Here is a 27,164-nt window from a genome sequence, read left to right on the forward strand (position 1 = left end):
TAGTCGGCATATCTCACTCCTGTACGCCCTCTCATCACCACCTGAGATTCTACCAACAATGGTTGTATCACCAGCAAATTTATAGATGGTACTTGAGCTATGCCTAGCCACACAGTCAAGGGTATATAGAGAGTAGAGCAGTGGGCTAAGCACTCACCCCTGAGGTGTACCAGTGTTGATCATCAGCGAGGAGGAGATGTTATCACCAATCCGCACAGATTGTGGTCTTCTGGTTAGGAAGTCGAGGATCCAAATGCAGAGGGGAGTACAGAGGCCCAGGTTCTGTAACTTCTCAATCAGGATTGTGGGAATGATGGTATTAAATGCTCAGCTATAGTTGATGAACAGCATCCTGACATAGGTGTCTGTGTTGTCCAGGTGGTCCAAAGCCATGTGAAGAGCCATTGAGTTTGCATCTGCCTACAAGGTGGCTTCTTAGAGCGGTTTGTGCTTGAGCCTACTCGGGGAAAGGCTATCTTAGATTGGGTGTTGTGTAATAACCCAGATCATATTAGGGAGCTTAACATAAAGGAACCCTTAGGAGGCAGTGATCATGATTAGATTGAATTCATGTTGCAATTTGAGAAGAAGAAGGTAGGAGGTGTTGTGGATAATGAGGTGGGTTTTCAAAGCTTGCAGGGAGATTTATGCCGGTTATAAGAATGGGCTGAACGTTGGCAGATGGAGCTTAATGCTGAGAAGTGTGAGGTTCTACATTTTGGCAGGAATAATCCAAATAGAACATACAGTGTAAATGGTAGGGCATTGAGGAATGCAGAGGAACAGAGAGATCTAGGAATAACAGTGCATAGTTCCCTGAAGGTGGAGTCTTATGTAGATAGGGTGGTGAAGAAGGCTTTTGGAACGCTGGCCTTTATAAATCAGAGCATTGAGTACAGAAGTTGGGATGTAATGTTAAAATTGTACAAGGCATTGGTAAGGCCAAATTTGGAATATTGTGTACAGTTCTGGTCACCGAATTATAGGAAAGATATCAATAAATTAGAGAGAGTGCAGAGATGATTTCCTAGGATGTTACCTGGGTTTCAGCACTTAAGTTACAGAGAAAGGTTGAACAAGTTAGGTCTCTATTCATTGGAGCGTAGAAGGTTGAGGGGGGATTTGATCGAGGTATTTAAAATTTTGAGAGGGATAGATGGAGTTGATGTGAATAGGCTGTTTCCATTGAGAGTAGGGGAGATTCAAATGAGAGGACATGATTTGAGAGTTAGGGGGCAGAAGTTTAAGGGAAACACGAGGGGGTATTTCTTTACTCAGAGAGTGATAGCTGTGTGGAATGAGCTTCCTGTAGAAGTAGTAGAGGCCAGTTCAGTTGTGTCATTTAAGTTAAAAATGGATAGGTATATGGACAGGAAAGGAGTGGAGGGTTATGGGCTGAGTGCGGGTAGGTGGGACTAGGTGAGATTAAGGGTTCGGCACGGACTAGGAGGGCCGAGATGGCCTGTTTCTGTGTTGTGATTGTTATATGGTTATATGGTAATAAGCATAAGTCATGTGTATTTGTTTTGTAATGGAATAAAGGGAATTACAGAGGCAGGAGAGAGGTGCTTGCCCAGGTGGATTGGAGGGGGATACTGGCGGGGATGATGGCAGAGCAGAGATGGCTGAAGTTTCTGGGAATAGTTCACAAGATATGTTCCACAGAAGTTCTCAAATGGCAGGGGTAGTCAACTATAATTGATAAAAGAAGGTAAAAAAGACTGTGTAAAAACCAAGAAAGGGCATATAATGTAGCAAAAGTGAATGGGAAATCGGATGATTAAAAAGCTTTTAAAATCCAACAAAAAGCAACTAAAAAGCTATAAGAAGGGAAAAGATGAAATATGGGGCAGACTAGTCAATAATATAAAACAGAATACCAATTTTTTCAGTTATATAAAGAGTAAAAGAGAAGTGAGAGTTGATATTGGACCACTGGAAAATGATGCTGGTGATGTAGCAATGGGGTCAAAGAAATGGCAGATGAACTTAATGGGGCATCTGTCTTTGCTGTGGAATATTGTGTACAGTTTTGATCACCTAATTACAGGAAGGATATTAATAAGGTTGAAAGAGTGCAGAGGTTTACAAGGATGTTCCTGGGACTTGAGAAACAGTTACAGAGAAAGGTTGAATAGGTTAGGACTTTATTTCCTGGAGCGTAGAAGAATGGGGGGAGATTTGCTAGAGGTGTATAAAATTATAATGGGTATAGATAGAGTGAATGCAAGTCAGACTTTTTCCACTCAGGCTAGCGGAGAAAAAAACCAGAGGACATGGGTTAAGGGTGAAGGGGGAAAAGTTTAAAGGGAACATTAGGGGGAGCTTCTTCACACAGAGAGTGGTGGGAGTGTGGAATGAGCTTCCAGATGAAGTGGTGAATGCGGGCTCACTTTTAAGATTTAAGAAAAACTTGGAGAGGTACATGGATGAGAGGGGTATGGAGGGATATGGTCTAGGTGCAGGTCAGTGGGACTAGGCAGAAAAATGGTTCGGCACAGTCAAGAAGGGCCAAAAGGCCTGTTTCTGTGCTGTAATGTTCTATGTTCTATGCAAGAGACTAGCACTGATTAAGAGTAAATCCTATGCCATTACAGGAAAGATACAGGATAGAGGAATGGCTGACAGGCAAGAGGCAGTGAGTGGGAATAAAAGGGTCTTTTTCTGGTTGGCTGCCAGTGACTAGTGATGTTCCTCAGAGATTAGTATTGGGACCTCTACTTTTCACATTGTTTGTGAATGATTTGGATAATGGAATTGATGGTTTTGTGACAAAGTTTTCAGATGATATGAAGATGGATGGAGGGGTAGGTAAGCTGAGGAAGCAATGCAGGACTTAACAACTTAGAAAAATGGGCAAAAATGGCAGATGGAAATGTATGATAATGCATTTTGGTAAAATTAACAACAGTGCGGACTATTATCCAAATGGGGAGAAGATTCAAACATCAGAGGTGCAGAGGGACTTAGGAGTCCTTGTGCAAGACTCCCAGAAGGTCAATTTACAGGTTGAGTCTGTAGTAAAGAAGGCAAATGCAATGTTGCCATTTATTTCAAGGGGAATAGAATATAAAAGCAAGGAGATAATGCTGAGGCTTTATAAGACACTAGTCAGGCTCACTTGGAGTACTGTCAACAGTTTTGGACCCCATATTTCAGAAAGGTTGTGTTGTTGTTGCAGAGAGTCCAGAGGATGTTCACAGGGATGATTCTGAGAATGAAGGGGTTAACATATGAGGAGTGTTTGGAAGCTTTGGGCCTGTACTCTCTGGAATTTAGAAGAATGCGGGGGGTGGGGTATCTAATCGAAACCTACCAAATGTTGAAAGGACTAGATGGAGTGGATGAGGAGAGGATGTTTTCTATGGTGAGGGTGTTCAGAACTTGAGGACACAGCCTCAAAATTGAGGGGCGACCCTTTAGAAAAGAGGTAAGGAGGATTTTTTTTTAGCCAGAGAGTAATGAATCTGACCCTGGTGGAGGCCAAGTCTGTGCATATATTTAAAGGGGAAGTTGATAGTTGTCTGATTGGTCAGGGCATCAAAGGGTATGGCGAGAAAGCAGGTATATGGAGTTGATGAGATCCGGGATCAGCCATGATGGAATGGCTGAATGGCCTAATTCTGCTCCTATGTCTTATGGTATCTCTAAATAAATAAAAAGCGTAGAGAGAACTTTGCCTTGTATCAACCAAGGATGATTTGATCTTTGACTTCGCTGGATACCAGATGCATCATTGCTTTTATCGGAGAGCTGGCTCATTTTGTATTCCTTTGTCTCAGATTATGCAGAGCGTGAAGTGACTCAAGATCCAAACATCTTGGTACCTGACCTTGCCAAGGATGCTCAGCCAAACTGTCCACAAAAGAATCGAACTGTCTTCACACAAGAACAAACCGAAGTGCTGGAGAAAGGTATGGGTTCCTGATAGATCAGACAGGCCAACAGTAAGCTACTGGTCAAAGGCCCGTAGATGATAAATAACAGGATCTGAACTTACACAGCACTCTTTACATCCTCGGAGCATCTTCACGGGTGTTAAAAATTAAAGTGTGAAAGGCAATGCATAGAAAAACAATTACTGGATAAGCAAATAAATATTTTGCTTTGATGTTATTGGTTGAAGAAAAGACAGAAAGCTTCATAACTCATTGTTTAACAAGAAAAGGGAGAAATGTGTGAGTTATTGAGAGCATTTCTGGTTCAATGTCACTCTCTGCAAGTGGTAATTTTGACAGCGCTGAGTGAGGGGCTGAACAATGGCTGAAACATAATCCCACATCTTTTATCTCACTTTACACCAGCTTTATCTCCATTATGTGGTTAAAGGGGAGAAGGTTGCTACAAAAGAGAGGTGATCAGAAGAATGAAAGGGAATCTTGTAGAAACATATAACATTATGAAAGGGATAGTTAAGGTAGAGGCAGCAAAGTTATTTCAACTGGCAAGTGAGTCTGGAACTGGGAGATATGGCATCCAACTCTGGGGGAGTAGATTTCAATGGAGATCAGAAGAAACTGCTTTTCCCAAATGGTAGTAAATCTGTGGAATTCTCTGCCCAGGGAAGCCGTAGAGGCTACCTCATTAAATACATTTAAGATGTAGTTAGATAGATTTTTGAGTCGCAGGGGAATTAGGGTTATGAGAAAAGGCAGGTCAGTGTTGAGTACACAGCCAGGTCTGCCGTGATCTTATTGAATGGTGGAGCCGGCTCGATGACGGCTGAGTCCTGCTCCTGTTTCTGACTTTCTGAAATATTCACCTCATATGATATACCAATGAATTAAGATCAAAGTTCCAAGTTCAAAGTAAATATCTTATCAAAGTTCATATATGTCACCAAATGCGACCCTGAGATTCATTTTCTTGTGGGTGTACTCAATAAATCCAATAAAAAAGTTCAAAGCAAAATTTATTTCAGAGTACATACCTGTCTCCACTTACAACCCTGAGATTCTTTTTCTGAGGGCATACTTAATAAATCTATAGAACAGTAACTGTAAACAGGATCAGTAAACTGTAAGCAAACTGTGCTGTGTAAGTACAGAAAATAACTAGATAGCCATAAATACCAAGCATGAAATAAGAAGATAAAAGAGTTCTTAAATGAGTGTAGTTCTCTCCTTTTGCTCAAGAGCCTGAGGAGTAGTAACTGTTCTTGAACCTGGTGGTGCGAGTCCTGAGGCTCTTGTGCCTTCGACCTGATGGCAGCAGTGAGAAAAGAGCACGGCCTGGGTGGTGAGGATCTCTGATAATTGATGCTGCTTTTCTATGGTAACATTTCATGTAGAAATTCTGATTGAAACATATAAGATTATTAAGGGATTGGACACACTGGAGGCAGGAAGCATGTTCCTGCTGATGGGTGAGTCCAGAACTAGAGGCCACAGTTCAAGAATAAGTGGTAGGCCATTTAGAAGAGAGATGCGGAAAAACTTTTTCACCCAGAGAGTGGTGGATATGTGGAATGCTCTGTCCCAGAAGGCAGTGGAGGCCAAGTCTCTGGATGCATTCAAGAGAGAGTTAGATAGAGCTCTTATAGATAGCGGGGTCAAAGGATATGGGGAGAGGGCAGGAACGGGGTACTGATTGTGTATGATCAGCCATGATCACAGTGAATGGTGGTGCTGGCTAGAAGGGCTGAATGGCCTACTCCTGCACCTACTGTCTATTGTCTATTGTAGATGCGTTCAGTGATTGGGAGGGTTGTATTTGTGATGTATTGGGCCTTAATCCTCTACCTTTTGCAGGATTTTCTGCTTAAAGGCTTTGGTGTTCCTGCACCAGGCTGTGATGCAGCCTGTCAGCACATTTTGCCAAGGTTTTCAATGACATGCTGAACCTCCGCAGACTCCTGAGGAAACAGAGGCCCTGTCGTGCTTTCTTCACAATTATATTCATATGATGGGTCCAGAACATATCCTTTGAGATGCTGACACCCTGGAATTTAAAGTTACTGACCCTCTCCACCTCTGATCCTCTGATGATTACGGGCTGAGAAAAAATATTAAAACAATAAGTAATAAATAAATATGCAATAAATATCAAGAACATGAGAGGAAAAGTCCTTGAAAGTAAGCCCATAGGTTGTGGGAACAGTTCAGTGATGGGGCAAGTGAGGCTGAGTGAAGTTATTGCCTCTGGTTCAGGAGCCTGATGGTTGAGGGGTAATAACTGTTCCTGAACCTAGTGTTGTGGGTCCTGAGGCTCCTGTACCTTACGATTATAATGATACAAAGCACAACAGGGAGGTGAAGTAAAACTTAAATTAGAAAGTTCAAGTAAGTTTGGAAGCAAGCTAGCTGTCAACCAAAAGGGAACTGAATACAATATTATCAACAAATAATCTCTTTTTGGGTTTCCAGCCAGGTACGGATATTGATGATAAGGTTATATTCAATACCTGTACCTGAGCTGGAAGACCCAGAAGAATTTATTCATCACACACACCAGGAAAGCATAGATCCTTTTCATGTAATCAACAAGTTTAAAATAAAGATCTGCTCACGAAATTGAACGCAGCATTATGAGATTTATCTTCACGTTGACAGAAAAAGCTGGAGAATGGACAATTTAAGTACCGATAATGTTAATAATGAAACAATATGGAAGGAGGTAATGCAGTAGAATTCTAAATCCTGAGCATTGCAGTTCATTCTCCCCTAGCTCACCGATGATGCAGTTATTACTAATGTTGAATTTCTGTTGCGGTTTCAGAATTCAGAAAAACACAATATCCGGATGTATTTGTGCGAGAGAAATTGGCATCAAAAATATCTCTTCCTGAGGCTACAATCCGGGTAAGGATTTCATCTCCAATCCAATGAACTATATTCCAAACTGTATCAATTAGCTTCTCCCATAACATTTCCATCCGTAGGATCTTGGTGCTGATGACAAACTCCCTTGTTGAAGGTGGAATATCTTGTCCTGGAACATCCAGAAATGCACCCCAGCACAACTAGCTGTCTTCATTAATGGGAGGAAGTGGTGGGATCTTGTGCAACCTGACAAAGGGGTTCAGAATTGAGATCCTGCACCAGTCTAGATCCACAAGAAAAATGAAAAAAGTGGACCTTATTGAGCTTCTACTTCTCTTCCTGTCTTAATTACCTGGTTGTAGCTAAGGATACCAATTGAAATTGTATTGATTTCATTAGTATCTCATATCCATCTATTCAAAAATAATCCAGCCAGGTCTGGATGGATGGTTGTAGCTAAGGATATCCAGTTGAAATTGTACTTGCATCATCTTGATTTCATTAGTGTCTCGTATCCATCTCTTCAGAAATTATCCAGCCAGGCCTGGATGGATGGCCTTGCTCCTGGCAAGCTTACGTTCAGAATAGCTGATTTCTGGTGCTCTCCTCTGGGTAAATAATGATTGGAGAAGTCCAAAACTTTAAACCTAAAATCTCGGTTAATTCTAGAGAAATTTCCATTGACAAAAAACTCAAGATCCTGGCTCTAAGTCATTGTTCCCTTTGAGGTTAGTAGGGGTAATGGGACACAAACTCCACAGGAGTATATAGACCCTCATGACTCACTCAGACATGTTTCCTTCTGAGTGTTCAAACTCCTGTTGGGCTGGGTCCTGCAGGTAAAGGAAGAGGTGATAATTGGGAAACAAAGATCAGTGGCTGCAGAATGAGATTGTTTTTCCACAGAATTGTTACAGGCAATGTTACAGGGATACGTGGGCAGGTAATGCATGAGAAACAAAGTTGATTCCAGGGGGAATTGAAATTTATCTGTACACAGCAGATAGCTTTTAACTTGCAAAAGCTATGGTAATCTAAGATAAATAGATACTGGAAACAAAACTTGTAAAGAACTTGACAGGCAAAGTCTGAGAAAAGGAAAGACTATTAGTGGGGAGGGTTTATAAATAAACAGATCAGGCTGTGATGATTTTTATATGAAAAGTCGGAACAAACTGTGCTGACTTATAATGAGGGGTGATTCTAGAATATGGCATTCAGATCGATCATCCAAACTAATAACGGATATACACGATTTATTTATTTATTGTGATACAGTATGGAACAGGTGTTTCTGGACTTTGAACCACATTGCCCAATAATCCCCTGATTTAATCCCAACCTAATCACAGGAAAACTTACAATGACCAACTAACTTACTAACTGGTACGTCTTTGGACAGTGGGAGGAAACCAGAGCACCCGGAGGAAACACACGTGGTCATGCGAAGAATGTAGAAGCTCCTTGCAGGAAACAGTGGGAATCGAATCCGGGTCACTGGTACTGTAAACCGTTGTGCTAACCACTACACTACCGTGTGATGGGAATCGAACCCGAGTCACTGGTACTGTAAAACGTTATGCTGACCACTACACTACCATGTGATGGGAATTGAACCCGGGTCACTGGTACTGTAAACCGTTGTGATAACCACTACACTACCGTGTGATGGGAATTGAACCCGGGTCACTGGTACTGTAAAACGTTGTGCTAATCACTACACTACCGTGTGATGGGAGTTGAACCCGGGTCACTGGTACTGTAAAACGTTGTGCTAATCACTACACTACCGTGTGATGGGAATTGAACCCGGGTCACTGGTACTGTAAACCGTTGTGATAACCACTACACTACCGTGTGATGGGAATTGAACCCGGGTCACTGGTACTGTAAAACGTTGTGCTAATCACTACACTACCGTGTGATGGGAATTGAACCCGGGTCACTGGTACTGTAAAACGTTGTGCTAATCACTACACTACTGTGTGATGGGAGTTGAACCCGGGTCACTGGTACTGTAAAACGTTGTGCTAATCACTACACTACCGTGTGATGGGAATTGAACCCGGGTCACTGGTACTGTAAAACGTTGTGCTAATCACTACACTACCGTGTGATGGGAGTTGAACCCGGGTCACTGGTACTGTAAAACGTTGTGCTAATCACTACACTACCATGTGATGGGAATTGAATCCGGGTCACTGGCACTGTAAAACGTTGTGCTAATCACTACACTACCGTGTGATGGGAGTTGAACCCGGGTCACTGGTACTGTAAAACGTTGTGCTAATCACTACACTACCATGTGATGGGAATTGAACCCGGGTCACTGGTACCGTAAAACGTTGTGCTAATCACTACACTACCGTGTGATGGGAATTGAACCCGGGTCACTGGCACTGTAAAACGTTGTGCTAATCACTACACTACCGTGTAATGGGAATCGAACCCGGGTCACTGGTACTGTAAAACATTATGCTGACCACTACACTACCGTGTGATGGGAATTGAACCCGGGTCACTGGTACTGTAAAAGGTTATGCTGACCACTACACTACCGTGTGATGGGAATTGAACCCGGGTCACTGGTACTGTAAAACGTTGTGCTAATCACTACACTACCGTGTGATGGGAATTGAACCCGGGTCACTGGTACTGTAAAACGTTGTGCTAATCACTACACTACCGTGTGATGGGAGTTGAACCCGGGTCACTGGTACTGTAAAACGTTGTGCTAATCACTACACTACCGTGTGATGGGAATTGAACCCGGGTCACTGGTACTGTAAACCGTTGTGATAACCACTACACTACCGTGTGATGGGAATTGAACCCGGGTCACTGGTACTGAAAAACGTTGTGCTAATCACTACACTACCATGTGATGGGAATTGAACCCGGGTCACTGGTACCGTAAAACGTTGTGCTAATCACTACACTACCATGTGATGGGAATTGAACCCGGGTCACTGGCACTGTAAAACGTTGTGCTAATCACTACACTACCGTGTAATGGGAATCGAACCCGGGTCACTGGTACTGTAAAACATTATGCTGACCACTACACTACCGTGTGATGGGAATTGAACCCGGGTCACTGGTACTGTAAAAGGTTATGCTGACCACTACACTACCGTGTGATGGGAATTGAACCCGGGTCACTGGTACTGTAAAATGTTGTGCTAATCACTACACTACTGTGTGATGGGAATTGAACCCGGGTCACTGGTACTGTAAAACGTTGTGCTAATCACTACACTACCATGCGATGGGAATTGAACCCGGGTCACTGGTACTGTAAAACGTTGTGCTAATCACTACACTACCGTGCAATGGGAATTGAACCCGGGTCACTGGTACTGTAAAGCGTTGTGCTAATCACTACACTACCGTGCGATGGGAATCGAACCCGGGTCTCTGGTGCTGTAAAACGTTGTGCTGACCACTACACTACCGTGTGATGGGAATTGAACCCGGGTCACTGGTACTGTAAAACGTTGTGGTAATCACTACACTACCGTGTGATGGGAATCGAACCCGGTTCACTGGTACTGTAAAACGTTGTGCTAATCACTACACTACCGTGTGATGGGAATCGAACCCGGTTCACTGGTACTGTAAAACGTTGTGTTAATAACTACACTACCATGTGATGGGAATTGAATCCGGGTCACTGGTACTGTAAAACGTTGTGTTAATAACTACACTACCATGTGATGGGAATTGAACCCGGGTCACTGGTACTGTAAAACGTTGTGCTAACCACTACACCACCGTGCGATGGGAATCGAACCCGGGTCACTGGTACTGTAAAACGTTATGCTAATCACTACACTACCGTGTGATGGGAATTGAACCTGGGTCACTGGTACTGTAAAACGTTGTGCTGATCACTACACTACCGTGTGATGGGAATTGAACCCGGATCACTGGTACTGTAAACATTGTGCTAACCACTACACTACCGTGCGATGGGAATTGAACCTGGGTCACTGGTACTGTAAAATGTTGTGCTAATCACTACACTACCGTGTGATGGGAATTGAACCCGGGTCACTGGTACTGTAAAACATTATGCTGACCACTACACTACCGTGTGATGGGAATTGAACCCGGGTCACTGGTACTGTAAAAGGTTATGCTGACCACTACACTACCGTGTGATGGGAATTGAACCCGGGTCACTGGTACTGTAAAATGTTGTGCTAATCACTACACTACTGTGTGATGGGAATTGAACCCGGGTCACTGGTACTGTAAAGCATTGTGCTAATCACTACACTACCGTGTGATGGGAATGGAACCCGGGTCACTGGTATTGTAAAACGTTGTGCTAATCACTACACTACCGTGCGATGGGAATTGAACCTGGGTCACTGGTACTGTAAAACGTTGTGCTAATCACTACACTACCATGCGATGGGAATTGAACCCGGGTCACTGGTACTGTAAAACGTTGTGCTAATCACTACACTACCGTGCAATGGGAATTGAACCCGGGTCACTGGTACTGTAAAGCGTTGTGCTAATCACTACACTACCGTGCGATGGGAATCGAACCCGGGTCTCTGGTGCTGTAAAACGTTGTGCTGACCACTACACTACCGTGTGATGGGAATTGAACCCGGGTCACTGGTACTGTAAAACGTTGTGGTAATCACTACACTACCGTGTGATGGGAATCGAACCCGGTTCACTGGTACTGTAAAACGTTGTGCTAATCACTACACTACCGTGTGATGGGAATCGAACCCGGTTCACTGGTACTGTAAAACGTTGTGTTAATAACTACACTACCATGTGATGGGAATTGAATCCGGGTCACTGGTACTGTAAAACGTTGTGTTAATAACTACACTACCATGTGATGGGAATTGAACCCGGGTCACTGGTACTGTAAAACGTTGTGCTAACCACTACACCACCGTGCGATGGGAATCGAACCCGGGTCACTGGTACTGTAAAACGTTATGCTAATCACTACACTACCGTGTGATGGGAATTGAACCTGGGTCACTGGTACTGTAAAACGTTGTGCTGATCACTACACTACCGTGTGATGGGAATTGAACCCGGATCACTGGTACTGTAAACATTGTGCTAACCACTACACTACCGTGCGATGGGAATTGAACCTGGGTCACTGGTACTGTAAAACGTTGTGCTAATCACTACACTACCGTGTGATGGGAATTGAACCCGGGTCACTGGTACTGTAAAGCATTGTGCTAATCACTACACTACCGTGTGATGGGAATGGAACCTGGGTCACTGGTATTGTAAAACGTTGTGCTAATCACTACACTACCGTGCGATGGGAATTGAACCCGGGTCACTGGTACTGTAAAACGTTGTGCTAATCACTACACTACCGTGCGATGGGAATTGAACCCGGTTCACTGGTACTGTAAAGCATTGTGCTAATTACTACACTAGCGTGCGATGGGTATTGAACCCGGGTCACTGGTATTGTAAAACGTTGTGGTAATCACTACACTACCGTGCGATGGGAATTGAACCCGGTTCACTGGTACTGTAAAACGTTGTGGTAATCACTACACTACCGTGCGATGGGAATTGAACCTGGGTCACTGGTACTGTAAAACGTTGTGCTAATCACTACACTACTGTGCGATGGGAATTGAACCCGGGTCACTGGTACTGTAAAACGTTGTGCTAATCACTACACTACTGTGCGATGGGAATTGAACCCGGGTCACTGGTACTGTAAAACGTTGTGCTAATCACTACACTATCGTGTGATGGGAATTGAACCCGGGTCACTGGTACTGTAAAACGTTGTGCTGACCACTACACTACCGTGCAATGGGAATCGAACCCGGGTCACTGGTACTGTAAAACGTTATGCTGACCACTACACTACCGTGCAATGGGAATCGAACCCGGGTCACTGGTACCATAAAACATTGTGCTGATGCTGCCACCACAAGATCATAGCACGTAGAAAAAGGTTGTGGACATGAAGAAGAAATGGCCTAACTATGAAGACTCTTGGTGTTTGAAGAGCATTTAGTGTTCTTCAAGGAATAAGTAATTGGAAAACAGTTACCTTGATCCCTGTAAGTTGGTGATCCCCAAAAAGTTGGTGAAGGAGAGAGAGCAGCACCTGAAAGTCTTAAATCTTAAAGCAGAAATAAACATGGCAAACATTTCCTTGTTACCATTCGGAGCTTGAGCACCACATTGCTGTTAAACAGAAGCTGAGGGAAAACATGGTAGCTCATGTGCTGACAGGGTTATGAATATTCAAAGCTTCCATGGAAAGAATGGATAGTGTGTCCATCCACATCCGACAGCATCCACGAGGTGAAAGAGCTGGCTGAGGACTTACAGGCACTGAATTCTACAGAGTGTGAGTGACAGAAATTTTACTCACAGTCAGAACCACGGCACACCAACAGAACAATACTGCAGAGGGTTAGAAGTATCCCCTGTAAAGAGATCATACAGAAGCTGGAATAGGATGATACATGCAAATCTGACACTTGTGAACCAAGTGAAACCACTGAAATGGGACAAACAGTGATTAATTTGATGCACTGGAGGTTTGAGAAGGTATTTTAAGTTGTGGAGAGCTTTATAATAGCCGAGTAAGTGGTCTATGTGTGGTTTGTGTGATGAAATGTTCCAATTTAAGCTGTTAGATCCCCAGAATCTCACGTTTGTTGTGACAGACAGGATTACAGCAGACATCTTCTGGATTAAGATGGCACTGTGAAGCACAGCAACGACTTGCTGGCAGCAAAAATTACTATTAATTACTTAATTCATCACACTATTTCTCAGAACCAATCACTGCAATCAAGTCTGTAACTTCCCCTTTGGAGTTGACCTTTTGAACCACCTGTACAAACCGGCATTTTTGCAGCGTGAACTGAAATCTCAAAGGCTGCTGGTTGCAGCGTGGCATGTACAGATCAAATCGAGGTGGTGAGGCCTGGGCCCAAGAGTGGGGACCGAACCAATGTTTGGCTGCTGGAGCAGACTTGGAGGCAGTTCAAAGCAGCAGAGCTGAAGTGAGGCAGAGTCGAGGGGGGCCCCACCCTGATGACGAGGAACAAGCGGAGTTTGACTGATTTAAGCACTGGGCTGAGTTGGAAAGGTCGGGTAGGGCCAAATCGAAGTGGCGGGTCCCAGGCCCGAGAGCGTATCGAGGTGGCAGGGCCTGGTCTGAAAGCGAGGATCGACCTGTTGTCTGGCCAATCAAAGTGCCAGGTGAGATTGGAAAGGTCAGCATATCGGGGCCGGAAGCAGGGGACAGACCGGTGTTCAGCTCACTGCTCTGTGAGGTTTACTCATCTCTGTGCTGAACTGAGGCTGTGGCCTGCAGTTACCGGGCTCCAGGACTGGACTGGCCACAGTGATGACGGTCGTGGCTGTGGTCTCACTTCTGTGAATTTCAGTTCTGAATGTTACTTGCTTACCTTTGTTTCCATGACTTGTTTCTTCCTACACACTGGGAGGCTTTGATGGTCTATTTTTAGTGGGTTCTGTTGGGTTTCTTTGTTCCGTGGCTGTCTGGAGGGACATGACTTTCAAGATTGTATATAGTATACATACTTTGATAATTAATGTACTTGGAACAGTGAACATCTTCAATGGAAATGGCAACAACATCATAGAATTCCATCACTTGCCAGCTACAGACGTAAAGGCAGATGACAGCCCCCAAACAAGCACCTTGTAAGAGTAGGTGACAGGAATCGATGTGACTAGTGTTAAGGTAAGTGTTGTGCAAATCTGAATACAAGCCATCAGACGGGGAGCACTGTTTCGAAGGTTTTATAGAAAGCGGGCAGTGCTTTGGTAAGAGACCGATAGACACAGAACCATACAGCATCTGTGTTCAGGTGCCATGTTATGATGCATGGGTTGCCATGGTAATGTGGGTGTTAGTGCAATGCTATTACAGCTCAGGGTGTCAGAATTCGGAGTTCAGTTTTGGTGTTCTTTGTACATTCTCCCATGACCGTGTGTGTTTCCTCCGGGTGCTCTGGTTTCCTCCCACAGTCGAAAGACATACTGATTAGTAGGTTAATTAGTCATTGTAAATTGTCCTGTGATTAGGCGAGGGTTAAATTGGTGAGTTGTTGAGTGGTGTGGCTTGTTGAGCTGGACGGGCCTGTTTCTCAAAATAAATGCATAAAACGTTAAGGTCCTGATGCTCTTTGATAGAAATCGACACAGTGACAAATTGTTTCATTAAGGTTCAGTAGTTTGGTAATCTACCCTTGACAAAGAGCATCGCCTGTATCAAAACCTGTCTGTGCAAAGTTCTGGAGGCACTGAAGGAAGTTCAGAGTGTGGTATATTACAAGGGCCAACATAACTCTGGCTGGCTAAACTCCGAGAACAACTGTAGTGAGCACACGGACTGGTTTGGTGTTCACTTCGTATATTCCATGCACTGACAGCTTTAGTGTTCATTACTGAGTTAAGCACCTGTTGTGCTCACTAGATAATTATCCAGCTTTGTAGGGGTAGGGAAGGTTATATCATCTTTAAAAGGCTAAAGCTACGATACTTAACCACTAACCCATCATGTGCCTCTTCTGGTTTTCAATCTCGAATGCAACGTGCTGTCCCTTTTGAACTTGCTCACTTTACATTACCGCCCAGTTGACGTGACATGAAAATGACAGGCAGTGGGTTGAGTGAAGCTGAGGTGATTCAGTTCCTGGTTAACTTCTCTCTTCTCTTAGGTCTGGTTCTCTAACCGACGTGCAAAATGGAGACGAGAGGAGAAGGTTAAATTCAGACCTGGGTTTCTAAATAGTAAGTTGGGCAAGCCTGAACTGCAACTTTTTTAATATCACCATAAGTATTAGCAACCTCTTTATTCTGTTTTAAATATTCTTCCCCAAACTGCTAAAGTTACCATTCTTCACTTGTGAGGTTTTCTTTTGCTGAAGCAAGTCCACAGTGGAAACATCTGTGTGTTTGTTTATTCAGTGAGGAGAGGGATGGTCCCTTTGTAAAACCCACAAAGCACTGACATGAAACACTCGGAGGGGAGGAGAGGGATGATCCCTTTGTAAAACCCTCAAAGCACTGACATGAAACACTCGGAGGGGAGGAGAGGGATGATCCCTTGGTAAGACCCTCAGAACATCGACATGAAACACTCGGAGGGGAGGAGAGGGATGGTCCCTTTGTAAAACCCTCAAAGCACTGACATGAAACACTCGGAGGGGAGGAGAGGGATGATCCCTTGGTAAAACCCTCAGAACATCGACATGAAACATTCGGAGGGGAGGAGAGGGATGGTCCCTTGGTAAGGCCCTCAGAACATCGACATGAAACACTCGGAGGGGAGGAGAGGGATGGTCCCTTGGTAAGGCCCTCAGAACATCGACATGAAACACTTGGAGGGGAGGAGAGGGATGGTCCCTTGGTAAAACCCTCAGAACATCGACATGAAACACTCGGAGGGGAGGAGAGGGATGGTCCCTTGGTAAAACCCTCAGAACATCGACATGAAACACTCGGAGGGGAGGAGAGGGATGGTCCCTTGGTAAAACCCTCAGAACATCGACATGAAACACTCGGAGGGGAGGAGAGGGATGGTCCCTTGGTAAAACCCTCAGAACATCGACATGAAACACTCGGAGGGGAGGAGAGGGATGGTCCCTTGGTAAGACCCTCAGAACATCGACATGAAACACTCGGAGGGGAGAAGAGGGATGGTCCCTTGGTAAATCCCTCAGAACATCGACATGAAACACTCGGAGGGGAGGAGAGGGATGGTCCCTTGGTAAAACCCTCAGAACATCGACATGAAACACTCGGAGGGGAGGAGAGGGATGGTCCCTTGGTAAGACTCTCAGAACATCGACATGAAACACTCGGAGGGGAGGAGAGGGATGGTCCCTTGGTAAGACCCTCAGAACATCGACATGAAACACTCGGAGGGGAGGAGAGGGATGGTCCCTTGGTAAGACCCTCAGAACATCGACATGAAACACTCGGAGGGGAGGAGAGGGATGGTCCCTTGGTAAAACCCTCAGAACATCGACATGAAACACTCGGAGGGGAGGAGAGGGATGGTCCCTTGGTAAAACCCTCAGAACATCGACATGAAACACTCGGAGGGGAGGAGAGGGATGGTCCCTTGGTAAAACCCGCAGAACATCGACATGAAACACTCGGAGGGGAGGAGAGGGATGGTCCCTTGGTAAGACCCTCAGAACATCGACATGAAACACTCGGAGGGGAGGAGAGGGATGGTCCCTTGGTAAGACCCTCAGAACATCGACATGAAACACTCGGAGGGGAGGAGAGGGATGGTCCCTTGGTAAGACCCTCAGAACATCGACATGAAACACTCGGAGGGGAGGAGAGGGATGGTCCCTTGGTAAAACCCTCAGAACATCGACATGAAACACTCGGAGGGGAGGAGAGGGATGGTCCCTTGGTAAAACCCTCAGAACATCGACATGAAACACTCGGAGGGGAGGAGAGGTATGGTCCCTTGGTAAGACTCTCAGAACATCGACATGAAACACTCGGAGGGGAGGAGAGGGATGGTCCCTTGGTAAGACTCTCAGAACATCGACATGAAGCACTCGGAGGGGAGGAGAGGGATGGTCCCTTGGTAAAACCCTCAGAGTATCGACATGAAACACTCGGAGGGAGGAGAGGGATGGTCCCTTGGTAAAACCCGCAGAACATCAACATGAAGCACTCGGAGGGGAGGAGAGGTATGGTCCCTTGGTAAGACTCTCAGAACATCGACATGAAACACTCGGAGGGGAGGAGAGGGATGGTCCCTTGGTAAAACCCGCAGAACATCAACATGAAACACTCGGAGGGGAGGAGAGGGATGGTCCCTTGGTAAGACCCTCAGAACCGACATGAAACACTCGGAGGGGAGGAGAGGGATGGTCCCTTGGTAAAACCCTCAGAACATCGACATGAAACACTCGGAGGGGAGGAGAGGGATGGTCCCTTGGTAAGACTCTCAGAACATCGACATGAAACACTCGGAGGGGAGGAGAGGGATGGTCCCTTGGTAAAACCCTCAGAACATCGACATGAAACACTCGGAGGGGAGGAGAGGGATGGTCCCTTGGTAAGACCCTCAGAACCGACATGAAACACTCGGAGGGGAGGAGAGGGATGGTCCCTTGGTAAGACTCTCAGAACATCGACATGAAACACTCGGAGGGGAGGAGAGGGATGGTCCCTTGGTAAGACTCTCAGAACATCGACATGAAGCACTCGGAGGGGAGGAGAGGGATGGTCCCTTGGTAAAACCCTCAGAACATCGACATGAAGCACTCGGAGGGGAGGTATGGAACAGACAATAGAATGGTTCCACCCCACTGAAAATGATAAAGTTGCTGAAGGCAGGTACAGCACAGAGGATGTACCAAATGCTAATCGCTCCATCCTGTTCCACCGACCATTCCCAGGTTACGTTTAACGTAGCTTAAGAGTTTTATTACCTTGTTGTGGACTGATAACCTGCCTGGGAATCGCCCTCCGACTGCACTATTTTTGAACTAAAACTGTGCAGAAAATTATGTTCTTCAGCAGATCTGAGGGGCAAGCGAAATTTTTTAATAAACTGGATGTTTCACTGAAAATAGGACCTGCAAGTTACAACTCTTCCCTCTGCTCATTGTCCATTCTTCCTTTGCTTTGGGTTTAATAAGAATGTTCTTCGTGTCTTGCGTAGGTACCTCCAGCAGCTTGGAGCTCAGCCCATTAGAAGCCCTGCCTCCTGGTTTTCCAGCTTTTCACCCAGCGTCAATGACAGACGGCCTGCCTCACCAGGTAGTCACAACTTCATTTCCTCTGTCTACAGCACCCTTTTACTTGGCCTCAAGTTCCATAGGGAAGCGAAAGGCTTCGTCCTCTTCAGCGCACCTGTCACGTTTGCTTTAGAGCCAGAGTGAGACACCACTCAATGAAGAACAGCAGTGAACTAGGCATTCAGTTCCACCATGTGGTTGAATCTTGGACATCAACGCCATTCCCCTAGCTTATTCCATACTCTAACAGTCTTCCAGGTTTCATCCAGACATGATTATGTAGGGGCAGGCGTGGTGTTCCTATGTTGGTTGATATTGGGGGTGCAGTTAGGTTAGAAGAATAATACCAGATTTAAATCATCTTCTTGATGTAGTTTCTGATCAGCCTAACACTAATTTTACGATTATGTACTCTTGGTTTTGATAGCCCTGCCTGAAGAAATAGTTTTTCCGTTTTCATTCGACTGGGATCCTTAAACAGTTGAAATCAGCGCTCCCCTGAATGTTCTTCACTCTGAGATTGGATTCCTAACGATACACCGCAGGGTGGTACAATGGGTTGGCACAGTGGTGCAGCGGTCAGCACAACGCTTTACAGTGCCAGCGACCTGGGTTTGATTCCAGTCGCTGCCAGTAAGGAGTGTTTGTGTTCTCCCCCTTCCTCCAAGTTTCCTCCCACGTACGGGTCATTGGAAGGTGCAGTCTCATTGGGCTGGAAGGGCCTGATACCCTGCTGTATCTCTAAATTAAAAAACAAGTAAATAAACAGAACTAATTACTAATCTCTTGCAGCCTTACCAGCCTCAAACCACTCACCCTTTTCTGGTTACTGAAGCACAAGTAGAATCACGACTCCACCCAAGCACCACGGCAGAGGTATGGAAGGTACACTGTTTTGATCTGTACAGGGCACTGGAATCATCACCGCGCCTGGCTTCTGCATCGACATATGTCCCAGATGTTTTCAACGGTAAGCACAGTTACAGCTACAATGGGTTTGTAACATGCCAAAACTATTATCTGTTACTGCAGCTTTCAAATAAGCCTAGATGAAGAGGTACATTATGAGACAATGCATGAAGTTCTGCACAAGATTCTGGGGCAAGGCCACCTTCACATGTACTGAAAAGGGATAATTAACCAATCAATACTGTACAGCTCGGTGGGTATCAGTCTTGCCTCTGGGAGGTAGTAACAAGCTCAAATCCCAATCCTGGGGCTTGGACACGTACTCTTTACTTTCCATTTGCAAGGCAAGGGAATTGTGGTGGGACCAGCTGTCTAATTCCTAACCGCCCTTGAAGAGGTGATGGTAGACTAGCACTTTCAACTGCAGGCAGTTCCTCATGTGAACATATTTCCACACAATGTTGTTGAGTAGTGAGTTAGGAGTCTCAGACCAGTCACAATGAAATAATGGTGATGTTTTTCCAAGCCACGGTGCTACGTAAATTGCGGGGGAAAGCTGTAGGTTCTCATACTCTCATGTATGTTCCACTGGGCTTGGGAAAACCTTGGTGTACAAGTGCAGTACATTTTGTCAACAGTGATGTTCTGGTGTGAAGGGAATGAATATTTGGGCAATGTACTGGCTGCCACTCTACGTACTCTATCCTGGACTTGACCATCCATATCCAAAAACTCTTCTTGGACATTCAGCAGCATTGTTGATGCTGCACACATCCCAGTGAATAAAGAGAACTCCACTGTGCTCCTGACTTGTGAAATGCAAATGTTAGAAGGGTTTAGTGGTGTCACTTATCAGGGATACCCAGCTGATGACGGGTCAAATCCTGGCATTCATGCAGATGAACAGTAACTGCCAGTTACCAGTCAATGTCTGACTGTCATCTAGGTCACTATGTACTGGCCTGGACTGCAAATGAAAGTCACCATTTTGCAATCAAGACTGTGTTTCCTTTGTGACAAAGTGAAGCAGCTGAAGGCAGACTGAGGATACTTAAGACTTGTTCTGGACAGCCATTCCAGTCTAGGGTGACGGAACGGTGTCTTATCTTTTGGAACAAACATTTTTCCTCCCAGTGAACATAACAAAATCAATCCCAAGGCACCATTTAAAGAGAAAAAGGGCTTATTCCAATATTTGGCAATGGTAAACATTTAAAGTAGCTCAAAATTCACAGTAAATAATCCACTGTGAAAATAAAACTCTGCAGGTAAAACAATCCATCTTGTTGTCAAGCACTGGATTTAAAAAGGCCACAAATAAGATTGCTAAAACAAATAGCAAGCTAGATGAATGAGCATTTGACAAATAAAATGTTAAAGAGGTAGAAACTAGAAAACTGAAAAATCTAAAATCTCTTCCACAGGCTGGCAGGAGGTGGGTGACCAGTGACAGAAAAGACAGTGCTGAAGGCTCAGATATTTGTAATCTGTATTAGGTATTGCATCGACCACATGTACTACACTCAAGTTATTGCCATGTTGTGGATTGTTAATCAGCTTTTGAATCCTCATTTGACTTCACACTGTTTTCGAGGAAAATAGATCTGAGGGGCACGTGAAGTTGTTCTTTAACAGAGGGAAAGAATGTCATATAAAGCTGTCAGAGAGTCTATGACAGGAATAGAAACTGGCTTTAAGTGCATTGAGGATGGAATATAATCTTGACAAATGTTAGGTAGAGTAGAAAAGCAGAATACTGTATTTTTAAACTGATGATTTTAATAGTTAAATGATAGTATCCATGGAAATTTGAGCACTCTTGTACCAAACAAAACTTGAAGGCTTAGAATTTAGATGCAGCAGGGAAATCTTTACTTGCCAGAAGACTGGACACAAGAGGAAGGTAGTCTTGCTGCAGTTGCAAAGGACATTGATGAAATCACGTCTGTGAGCTGTGCATAGCTTTGGTCTCTGTGCACCTACCCCACAGGCAGTTCAACAAATTTTCACCGGATTATGGTGCAGTTTCAAAAGCAATTTTTGATGGCAATTCCCAGTAGACTTAGGAGGGTGAATATAGGACCATGGTCACAGGAAATGGTGTCAGTTATTTACGACTGAGGTGAGAATATCCTTCATTGAGAGAACTGCAGATCAAAGAATATTTGCACTGGATGCTCTGTTGTATTCAGGAGATGTCTCTGTGAATCAGGGATAATCAGATCATTTAGATCCAGGATCTGCAATGACTTCACTGAATTGTGCTGCAGGTTTGCAAGGTCACATGGCTTCAATTGTGTTCTACCTTTTGCTCTCGGGTGTTATGAACAATAGTCATGAGAGCAAGGTTATAACCACAGAGGTTTATAACCAAAGGGAAAAGGGAATAAATGGAAACAGTTCTTCATTTCTAGTGTCTTCTCAATCTACCCATCGGGAGGGAGGCTGCATAGCATCCACACCAGTACAACCAGACTCAAAAACGGTTACTTCCCCCCAGCAGTAAGGCTGATAACACCTCCACCCACCAGCACCACTACTTTATCATCACCTGTCAGAGTCACCTTATGTACAGACCCTCCTGTACCGAGCATCACTTCACGATCAATCAATTTATATAAGCTACTTAAGGTATTTCTATTTGTGTTCTTTATCTTATGATGTTTTTTTTGTGCTGCTGTGGATCTGGAGTAACAATGCTTTTGTTCATCTTTACCCTTGTGCACTGGAAGTGCTTTAAACAATCTTGAATCTGGAATCCAGACCATTTAACATCCTGCAATCCCTTTGAAGCAGCGACCAACACAGCACATGCCTGTATCTAGTAATGAACTAACAAGCAGTTGTACTGCTTTGTGGTTTTGGAGGAGATACAGATATTGGCTCGGGAATAACACCAATATTGTTTCAACAGCGGTGCATGATCTTTTACATTCACCTGAATGGACAAACACGACTTTAGCTTAATGTTTAATTCAAATGTCACGTCCTCCCCCAGCGCAACACTCAAATGTCTATTTGGACATTGCACTATGGAGCTTCATCTATTGTTAGTCCATGGAACTGGCTCAGCTGTGGATAGAGTGTTTGTTGTGTGCAGATGATGCTCGTTGAATTGGGGGCACTAGGGGGCAGTGTTGAATATAATGGACAAAAGCGCCGTTCTGAAATGCAGAATGGCGACACTGGTGTCTTCAGCTCTGGAACCCCAAACAATCTGCTGGAAGAACTCAGTGGCTAGGCAGCATCTGGACTCAACAGGTGCAGGATTTTAACCCTTAATGTCAATAATTTACCCCCCAGTTGCTTTCTGACCTGCTGAGTTCCTCCAGTCCTGATGAAGGATCTTGACTCGAAACGTTGACTGTTTATTCATTTCCATAGATGCTGCTTGGCCTGCTGAGTTCCTCCAGCAAACTGTTTGTCATTCTGAAAAACAGGAAGTCCTTTAATTTTTAATTGTTAATATTTCATGCTAACATGAAGTGTTGATATAAATGTCAACAATTTAAGACAGCATTGATTAAACACACCAATGGCTTGCTGGTAGCAACCAAAACTATGAATGACTGTATTAATCGACTTTTCCTCAGATGTGATCACTTTAATCAACAGTCTGAAACCTCCATTTTAGAGTTGAGCTGTTGAAACACCTGTGCGGCCTGGCACTTCTGCACTGTGAACTGAAATCTTGAAGGTGCAGGAGGGTGTACGGGCAAATTGAGGCAGAGGGGCTCGGGCCCAACAATGGGGAATGATCCAATGTGTGGCCATTGCTGGAGAGGGCTTATAGCCGGTTCGAAGCGGCAGATCTGAGGTGAGGTGAGCCATGGCAACGTAGGGTAGAGGCGGCAGGGCTCAGGCCTGAGAGCAGGGAATGAGACAATGTCTGGCCTTTCCTCAGGAGAACTTGGCGGTGATCTGATGTGGCAGAACTGAGGCGAGGAGAGCCTAGGCAATGCAGAGTTGAGGGCCTGAGCCTGGTCCTAAAGACCAAGGTTTGCTCGATTTAAGTGCTGGGCTGGATTAGACAGGTTGGGTATTGATGCGGCAGGCACTGACTCTGAGAGCGAGCAATGATGCAACATTTTAAGCGCCAGGCCAGATTTAAGAGTCTGGGTGTCAGGGCTGGAGGCGAGGGTCTAGCCAGGTCAGCTTGCTGTTCCAGAAGGTTTACTCGTCTCTGCACTGAAGTGAGTGTGGTAAACCATGTATATCTGTCTGGACGTGCCCCTCTGCTGGCTCCTCCCACAGACCCCTGGATAAAGATGATTGTGTCTCTGCTCCTCCCACAGTCATACAGCATGGATGTGCTCCGTTTTACTGCTAATAAAAGCCTTTCAGTATTTACTCTACTTCCAGTCTTTTGGAGTAATTGATAGTGTATCACTGAGGTCATGGCCGACAACTAAGGAGCCCCTGGTCCGGCTGCAGTGATGGCTGTGGACTCACTTCTGTGAATTTCAGTTCTGAATGTTATTTAAAAACGCAAACATGAGGAAATCTGCAGATGCTGGAAATTTAAGCAACACACACAAAATCCACCAGCATTTTGTGTGTGTTGCCTGAATGTTACTTGCTTATTTTTATTGTTTGTGATGATTTGTATTTTTTCTGTACATTGGGTATTTGACAGTCTTTTTTTAAATGCATTCTGTTGGCTGCTGGTAAGGAGACGAAGCTGAAGGTTGAATTTAGTATACATAGCTTGGTAATAAATGTACTTTGAACTTTGGTTTTGCTGTTGAGCTGCTAATAGTAGTTCTGGTCAGTTTCGTCTTGACCATTTTTCCAGTTTATATTTGAGATTAAATTAACCCAATTGTCACTGCAAGTGCTTTGATGGTACGCAGCAGGCCAGGCAGCATCTATAGGAAGAAGTACAGTCGATGTTTCGGGCTGAGACCCTTCGTCAGGGTCTCGGCCTGAAACGTCAACAGTGCTTCTCCCTATAGATGCTGCCTGGCCTGCTGTGTTCCACCAGCATTTTGTGTGTGTTGTTTGAATTTCCAGCATCTGCAGATTTCCTTGAGTTTGCAAGTGCTTGGATTATATTTTTATACTGAACAATCCTCAGTAAGTTCCTGGTCCTGTTGTCTCGCTCTGCCTCAAGCCTGGGGCAGACCAACATCATCACATTCATATTGACCAGCCTCCAACTAACTATTTGTCCTCTCGATTGCTCCTTTTCTGTAACTAACCTAAGTTTCATTATACAATGGCCCCATCTCCTATTGCTATCAAAGCACAAAATCAAATCAGTACATAAATCATTTTGATCACCATCAAAACACACCCTTTTACCTAGAACCAGATTCAGCAATACCACCTTCCTTGTTGTACCAGAAAGGTATTATTCTAGAAAGTTATTTGGACTCATTTAGAAACTCTTCACTAATACTTTCCCAAATTACTTAGCGATATTTGATTTTTGTTATTGTTTAGATTTGATGCATACTGAAAATTGGATGGTAGTACTCAAACAAGCACTGTTTACAGGAGATAATCAGGTCTCACAGGTGTAGCAACAACTCTGCAGATGAAGTTGACACCTTGTCTTTCCTTATATTGCCTCAACAAGAAGGGGACAAAGGCAAGCAGGCTGTTTAAAAGATGCCCGAGGCAGGGAGGGAAGAGACTGGATGCCTGATTGCTGTGATGTTACAGGTCACGGAAAATAGTATTTAATGTGCACTTACTTTTCCTTTGTTAAGATATTGGGAAATGTAGAGTTGACTAAGTCCTTGCTGCAGATCTGATCCCATACAAGTGTAAACACCATGTCAATAAAAGAATTTATTAAAATTCTCATAGGCTAGATATTATACAAGTTTGTTGTATTATGTTTACAAGTGCAATCAGATGCAGTTTTCAAAATGATCTTTTTTAATGTTTTTTTCAGGACAGACTCACAGTGGGATTCCACTTCCTCTTCTGGATCATACATCACTGGTTCCTTCTGGCAACATGACACCACTACTAGTTTCTGGGGCAGATAAGACATTACTTCCTCTTCCTGCTAGAGAATTTACTTCCTTTTCTGTTCCAGTAGGGTCATGTGCTTCCAATGCCATCATGGACAATATTACAGCATCATATCCTGTTACTAATGCAAGCTGTTTTAATACCTTGAATTACAATTCTTTATAGTAGCAATTCTTCTTCTCCCAGACTGGCAACTTGGCAGCAGCACTTGCTGATGCTGAGCTTGCCACAGATAGACCATTTTTAGTTCTTCAAAGGCAAATCAGTCTCTATTTTCCTTTTTGTTGTTATTATATGACAAGGCTCTGAAGATAACAGCAACATTTGTCTGTCCATTATATTTGTCCTTTCCCTTGACAGCCCAAAATGACAAGAGTCTTCATTCGCCATTCAAATATTTTTGTTTACATTGTTTTAAAAGCTAAAGGAAGACTTCAAATTTGAAAACTGTGCGGTGTTATACTCCTGTGCTTTTGAAATCAATTGTGGCCTAAAAATGATTGCCCAAGAATCATATCCTCATTAACACAAGAGATTCGACAGATGGTGGAAATCTTAACCAACACACAAAATGCTGGAGGAACCCAGCAAATCAGGCCGCATCTGTGGAGAGGGACAAATGGTCAACATTGTCTCTGACTAACTTGGAAGAAGTTGGCAAGTCAGATCCTGCCTAACTTGCTGTGTTCCTCCAGCAATTTGTGCGTATTGCATTCTCATAATCGCAGCCAGTGACTTATGTGAGGAACACTAGGTGTAATACTGTGCGTATAAACAGTGGTATCCCAAACGTCACAAGACGAGGAGTAGCATTTAAAGTTAAAGGTAGAGTTCAGATATGAAACAAAACCCAAATGTGTTCAAGAGACTGATACCAAATGCAGAGCACAGATCTTCATCCAACACTTACAATGTCCGGTGAGATGTTTCCAGTTGCTGGTTGGCTGATGGAGAAACTGGCAACAAACAGAAGGACTTTTGCAAAAGTCCAATGACAATCAGTGCTGACCTATGATCTAAACTTACGGGAGTTACAAGTGACCAGTGTTTCAAAGCAGGAATCATTGGGGCACCCTGTGGTGCTTTTGTTCTTTAACAGTTTGCTGTAACTGGAGCAAGAACTCTGGGCCACTCCCCATACTAAAGGGAACTCATTAACGATTACCAATGTGCAATGATCACCAGTCACCAACTCCCCAGACCACAGGGGACCCCATAACGATTACCAATGTGCAATGATCACCAATCACCTACTCCCCAGACCACAGGGGACCCCATAACGATTACCAATGTGCAATGATCACCAATCACCTACTCCCCAGACCACAGGGGACCCCATAACGATTACCAATGTGCAATGATCACCAGTCACCAACTCCCCAGACCACAGGGGACCCCATAACGATTACCAATGTGCAATGATCACCAGTCAAAAACTCCCCAGACCACAGGGGACCCAATAATGATCACCAATTACTAACTCCCCAGACCACAGGGGACCCAATAATGATCACCAATTACTAACTCCCCAGACCACAGGGGACCCAATAATGATCACCAATTACTAACTCCCCAGACCACAGGGGACCCAATAATGATCACCAATTACTAACTCCCCAGACCACAGGGGACCCAATAATGATCACCAATATGCAATGGTCACCAATCACTAACTCCCCAGACCACAGGGGACCCCATAACGATTACCAATGTGCAATGATCACCAGTCACC

General features: G+C 44.4%; 1 protein-coding gene across 1 annotated transcript in view; it reads left to right on the forward strand.

Annotated features, from left to right (window-relative positions):
* Positions 1-27,164, forward strand: part of pax4 (paired box 4) — a 51,206-nt gene that overhangs the window by 10,209 nt on the left and 13,833 nt on the right. Inside the window, exons 5-6 of the mRNA XM_059988470.1 lie at positions 3,783-3,914; positions 6,718-6,800. Of these exons, the coding sequence (XP_059844453.1) occupies positions 3,783-3,914; positions 6,718-6,800 (215 nt within the window). The remainder of the gene's footprint in view (positions 1-3,782; positions 3,915-6,717; positions 6,801-27,164) is intronic.

This window comes from Hypanus sabinus, chromosome 13 (assembly GCF_030144855.1).
Source record: "Hypanus sabinus isolate sHypSab1 chromosome 13, sHypSab1.hap1, whole genome shotgun sequence".
In the NCBI taxonomy this organism is placed as follows: Eukaryota; Metazoa; Chordata; class Chondrichthyes; order Myliobatiformes; family Dasyatidae; genus Hypanus; species Hypanus sabinus.